The sequence below is a fragment of the Hibiscus syriacus genome, unplaced genomic scaffold (genome assembly GCF_006381635.1).
Source record: "Hibiscus syriacus cultivar Baekdansim isolate YM2019G1 unplaced genomic scaffold, ASM638163v2 tig00110174_pilon, whole genome shotgun sequence".
NCBI lineage: Eukaryota > Viridiplantae > Streptophyta > Magnoliopsida > Malvales > Malvaceae > Hibiscus > Hibiscus syriacus.
Window position 1 is genome coordinate 2,400,024 of NW_024062612.1, and position 6,545 is coordinate 2,406,568.

Sequence of the window (6,545 nt, forward strand, 5' to 3'; positions counted from 1 at the left end):
CTCACAACCACTGACATCGTTGAATTTATTCAAAGTCTGAATAGGAATCAACATTTCAAATCACGAGTTAGGTAAATCAGTGGGTCACCATTGTTTCGTTTAAAACACGCAACCAAAATTTGTAAATATTCCAACAATAAATTGAATGTTAATTTATTTTATTTTACCATTTGTTTCTGTTGAACAACAAAATTAATTAGAAATTAAATTTCTAAAAAAATTGTAACAATGTTGTTACCTCCAAACGATTTCTGTTATCAACAATAAATCAAATAAATTTTGTTGAACAACAGAATAAAATCCTAAAACCTAATTATAGGCCCGATTTTTGTTCACAGACATATCATAATTTTGTTCGGTACCTTATTTATCGCAACTAATTTTAGTCAAAACTAAAATCCAAGAATTGAGTAATTTATATTAAACGACGAGAATTTAATATAACTAAAACCCGAAACAGAAGTTCACAATCAACATCATTCTGTTGAAACTATTAATAGCCAGGATTTAATAAAATTAAAATCCGAAACAAAAACACAATTATGTGTATTAATTTTGATGCCTTGTTCTATAGCACTGAAGTTTCACTTTGCTCAACTTTTCATCAAAAGTTGGCTTGTGATTACTGCATTTTACGAAACAAAGGCAAAACATAACATTTTGATAGGCAATAATTATAACAAATAAATATGCCTCAATGGATTATTTCCACCTGGTGCAATCAATTTGATAAATTCTTAAATGAATTTAATATGCATATACCTTTGCAGTACTTCCATATTGGAGCCACCATTTTCGACTGGTTCATAATGGTTGGAGCCTACATTGATATGTGAAACAGTTTTGTCTACAAGGTTTGTTCATCTGTTGATACATCCACAGACGTCATTTCTCCGTTTAGTGTATCATCATCGATTCAGAGATAATCCTCTTGAAAAACAACATTGTTATGGCCATAGCCTTGCTAAAAATCCAGTATCAGACTTTCATTACCTTCAAATAACTTAGTACTCCAGAACCGATTATAATGGTCGTATACAAAATTCAAAATTGTAACCTCCATTGTTCGTATGATTAAAAATTATAACAATCGATTCAACATACCTTGCAGATATGTTTCCTCTTTACTAATGGAGGACCCCACATTGTTTTGATTTTCCAATTGTCCTTTGAAGTGGCTTACTTTTCTTGATTCCTTGTTATGGTTGTGCCAATTAATGGAGTGATCAAAGGGTTCTCGAACTTGGATTGCAGACTGACTAGGAAATCCCTTGACTAGAAAACATTTGCACAGATCCCTTCATGATTGAGTGGTCATCAGGATCATCAGAGCGGGATCACAATAGATCACACTTTTCCTCGTGGTTAATTTGCTTTTGATCAAATCCCAAAGTGAAAACTCATATCAACTGAAGCAATCTCCTTCCTTTACGTGATCAAACTCCGAGAAGGGCATCAATATCAAACATTTATTTCCTAAAGTAAATTCGTATAACACCAACAAATAAACAGATTAATAAATTTTTAAAATGCCTTAAACTCCAATAGTTATGCAACTTTCTCCAAAATTAAGATGACATTATAAAACAAGTCATGTGCACAGAAGAATTGAAGTTGAGTCCATGTTCTTACGACAAAAAGCTAAATTGCATTGGCTTAAGGAGGGTGACAAATGCACAAAGTTCTTTCACTCAATCATTGTAACTAAGAACAAGAGACAGACTATAAGGGTTCTTGTTAACAATCGAGGGGAAAGACTTGAATCTTTTGATGAAATGTCCTCGGAAATACTAGAGTATTTCAAAACTCTTTTAGGCACCAAGGATTCTAATGTTAAAGAATACCCTCCTACACTTCTCAAAGATTTGATGCAACCTATTCCTTCATTTGAAGATTCCGAAATCTTGTCAAGGAAGTTATTAGTGATGAGATCAAAGATGTTATTTTCAGTCAAGGTCAAACAAGGCCCCAGGTCCCGACGGATTTACAGCTCTCTTTTCAAGAAAGTTTGGCCATTGGTTGGAAATGACGTTATTAAGGCTATTAAGTATTTCTTTCATGAATCTTACATCTATCCAGCCTTTAATGCAACCATTTTTGCTTTAATTCCAAAAAAACTGAATCCTAGCAAAGTTTCTGACTTTCGCCCAATTTCATGTTTTTTGTTATTTAAAAGACCATCACAAAGATTATTGTCAAAAAAATTAAAAATTTGTTGCCAAGGATTATTTCCCCTAATCAATCTGCCTTTGTCAAAGACAGGAGTATAGTTGACAACACACTTCTCGCTCAGGAAATTGTTAAAGGATATGGGAGAAAGATCATTTCACCTAGGTGTGCACTTAAAATTGATCTTCAAAAGGCTTTCGACTCCATCAATTGGGACTTCATTCAAGCTATTCTTAAAGGTTTGGATTTACCTCCGTTAGTCATTGAATGGATTGTATCTTGCTATACGGATGCTAGATACTCTATCTCTCTCAATGGAAGCTTGGTTGGATATTTCAAGGGAGCCAAGGGAATTACACAAGGAGACCCTCTATCCCCTACGTTGTTTGTTATGGTAATGAATGTCCTTTCTAATATTCTCAATACTGCTGCTATAAAAGGGATTTTTGCCTTTCATCCTAAATGCAAAAAAATTGAACTTACTCACTTGTCATTTACTGATGATTTATTGATTTTTTGCAAAGGAAACTTTCATTCTGTTATGGGTGTCATTACTATATTGGACTGTTTTTATGAGTATTCAGGGTTGAAGCTTAATGTAAGCAAATGCGAGATTTTCACAGCTGGTATTTCTACTCATAATCTTGATTCTATCATCAATTATTCTGGTTTTAAACATGGTAGACTACTTGTTCGTTACCTGGGTGTTCCTCTTGTCACAAGAAAGCTAACTGACAAAGATTATAAAGCCCTTCTTGACAATATCAAGAACAGACTTCATCAATGGTCTATGAAGAAAATGAGCTATGTAGGTAGGATTGAGCTTATTAAAACCGTCCTCTACAGTGTTGCAATTTTTTGTGCAGGCAGCTTGTATTCAGTCCATCATCAAGAAGATTGAACAATTATGTTCCAGATTTTTTTGGATAGGCTCGGACAACCCTGCAACTGGTGTAAGGGTGAGTTGGGGGAACATCTGTCAGCCTAAATCCGAAGGAGGCTTAGGATTAAAGGATCTCAAGACCTGGAATAAGGCATGCTTAATTCATCTTACAAGGAAACTACTCGCAGGGGAAGGTTCTCTATCGGTTGCGTGGATCCATAATTACATAATTAAGCAGCAAGATTTCTGGACCATGGACGAATATCGAGTGCTAGCTGGTGCTTCAGGCGAATGCAGAAAATCAGAACTGTAGCTCAAGCAATTCCTATCACGGTAGCAAAGACTACAAAAGAAATCTGGGAATATATCCGTCCTAAATACACTAAAGTTTTTGGCATAATTTGATTTGGTACCCTCTCCATGTCCCGAAGCATAGCATAATTTCCTGGATGGTTATTTTGAATCGCCTCCCAACTAGGGAGAGACTGCAAAGATTTGGGCTTGTTACTAATGATCTTTGTATTTTCTGCTCGGTTGCAAAGGAAACAAGAAACCATCTATTTGCAGAGTGCTTGAAGACTTCTTATATTTAGAGATCAATCTTCCAAATTTCCGGTTTGAACATGCATTCCCCAACATGGAACAACCTGTTGGATTGGGCGATCAAAACCTGGAAAGGTAATTCTTTGATTTCTTGTATTCTTAAGTTATCATGGTGCACATTTAATTACACCATTTGGGAGGAAAGAAATCGTCGCATTTTTAGAGGAAGTTGCAGAACTGAAGAAAAAATTGACAATGCCATTAAGGATATTGTTGGATCTATTCTAAGTAATAGGGATATCAATAGAACAGATAACAGAAATTCAGCTCTTTGTACTCAATGGGGTATTGTCTAATTTTTCTTGTTAGTACCCCTTTGTTCATTTGATTGAATTGTTATGTAGCAGCTACTGCTATTTTGGGTAATAAAATTTAATTATCCAAAAAAAAGTTTGGAAATCTGCGCTTGTACATTCCATCTCCAATACGCGAATTTCACTTTAGAATCAACGTGAGTTTTTGAAGTCAACAAGAAACTCGTTTCCATTCAAAATGGCAAATTGCTTGAGAAATTTCACTTTGGCATGTTTCCTCCAAATGACATGCAATTTTCTTCTTTTTGGAACATGTAAATTGATTCGAACTCAAAAATAATCTCCGATATTTGTTATTTCGTTCGTTAAATTCAAAGAGTCTTGTTTCGGATTAAAAAATAAAAGGAATATGTCTTAAGATTGTTACAAAAAATTTTAATCCGAGATAAAATATTAATAATGTATAAATATTATTATATAATCAAATGAAACAAAATAATTATAAAGAATTAAAACCAGAATCTTTGAGTAACGTTGGGCGTCGGTCTCCCAAGATACAACAACAAACGATCACAACAGTAAGTACAACCGTAGTGATCAGTCGAACAAAATCTTGTCTTCCTCTATCACCGGAAAGAACAAATTTGGAAGTAATTTTCTAAGTGTTTTCCAATTTCAAAGTTATAAACTTGTGTGTTGTAACTTGTAACTTGTGTGTGTGTGTTGTGTTGTGTTGTGTTGTGTTGTGTTGTGTCTTGTAACTTGTGTCTAATTGTGCATAAACTAGCATATATATATATAGGGAGAGGAAATGGATTGAGAGGTTAAGACCTTTCGATGAAAGGACTTAACCTTTTGATTAAAAGACTTTTCTTTTGATGAAAGGACTTAACATTTTCATGAAATGATTTAATCTTTTCATGAAGAGAATTGTTGAATATGTATGATTGAATGGATGCAATTTTAAACCAAAAATTAAGTTAACCAAGTGACATGAGTTATAATTAATTTGTTACAAATAACATCAATTCATTTAATTTTTCCAACAGTTTTTTCGTTGAATAGAAATCGGTGGTGAGCCTCATATGGTGAAGCTAATGTTAACGTTTGTATTACCGTTAAAATGAAGAACTTAGTGAAAAGGAAAGAAAGACACATGTTAACAAATGATAGGTGGGGCATAACTAAGGGCATCATAAAGGGGCACTATAAATAGAATTGATTGAATTATTTTTGTTTTTGGTTTTGGTTTTTTTATATATTATATTATATTTTCATATTACTATTATTATTGTTATGATTATTATTTTTCTATTTTACTCATATATATATATATATATATATATATATATATATATATATATTATTTATTATTATATTATTTTTTTTTATTTATTTTACTTATTTTTATTCTTCATTTTTTCATTTATTCATTTTTTCCCTCTAACACATCTTATGACTTTTAAGGGTATTTTCGTCAATTAATCAGAGGTAAGTAATTCATGATCAAATTTTACCTTTTAATTTAAAATTACAATTTTCTTAATTAAGACAACTGGAAATTACGTAGTACCGAAAGGGCGGTTCAAGGGTGCTAATCCTTCCTTGACCACATATTTCTGGTAAGACGCAGATCAGGTAAGAAATAGGGTATCCGATCAACCCATTTATTTTTAAATAAATGATCGGTGGTGACTCCCAATCCATATTTTTCAAGTCGAAGCCCAATCCCAGGGCCCAACCGAAAGACGGTTGCGACAGCTTGGCGACTCTGCTGGGGATTCTCAAGTGAGTCAGGCTAAGGTAATTTTCAGTTGTCTTTTTAACGAAAAGGGTAAGTTTAAATTTTAAGGTAACATTTCGATGCTTATTGCTTACTTTTGATTATATTTTTTCGAGTAAATAGTTGTACTAACCGTTTTCTCAATGATTTCATCCCTTAAAGTCTTTTTTCATCTAAGGCTCTAAACCCGAGCTCCGAATCCGTTTTAAGTGGGGGTGAAAGCGACGCATTCGTGTGAATTTATTCACCTCATATGCCTAGCAAGTAGCCTTCGGGATTCATATACCTTATGTCTTCGTGTGAATTTATTCTCCGCATAGACATAAGGGAATGTGTCCTCTCGAGTTTAACTTAGTCCACATAAGCCTGTGATGGGTTTAGGACTAAGGGTCTGGCAAGCCCAAGGGGGCACCAGCAAGGAGAACTCGGGTACCATTTTTTAGCACCTAAACCGGGAGACTTTGAAGAATTAGAGCCTACCCCAAAACCTCATTTCAAACCCTAGGATGCCAGAATTATTTTATGCTTTACTTTCTATTCAAAGCATGTGAACTAGACAAACATGCGGTTAGGATTTGTTTGAAATTAGCATGCGGGATAGAGATTATGTCTGAGTAGGAATACTAAGCATGTTCGGGTAGATATCATGTGGGGTAGGATTTTTCATTTTATTATTTTGATTTACCTCACTATTTTTTTTTATTTTGTCCTCTTTTATTTTGTTTTCATCATTTGCATCATAACAAGAGGTCATTGATCCCTAAAAAGGTGTTTGTTACATAAAATAATCTAAATTAATGGATAAAGGTGTTCTAATACAAGAGATTAAAAACCCCGAGGTACGACTATGGTC

General features: G+C 33.8%; 1 protein-coding gene across 1 annotated transcript; it reads left to right on the forward strand.

The window, feature by feature from the left end:
- Positions 1-1,622: 1,622 nt before the first annotated feature.
- On the forward strand, positions 1,623-3,365 carry LOC120217004. Its single transcript, XM_039214247.1, has 3 exons — positions 1,623-2,047; positions 2,263-2,977; positions 3,036-3,365. Exons 1-3 carry the CDS (start codon positions 1,623-1,625, stop codon positions 3,363-3,365), a joined length of 1,470 nt encoding a protein of 489 aa, XP_039070178.1.
- Positions 3,366-6,545: the final 3,180 nt, after the last annotated feature.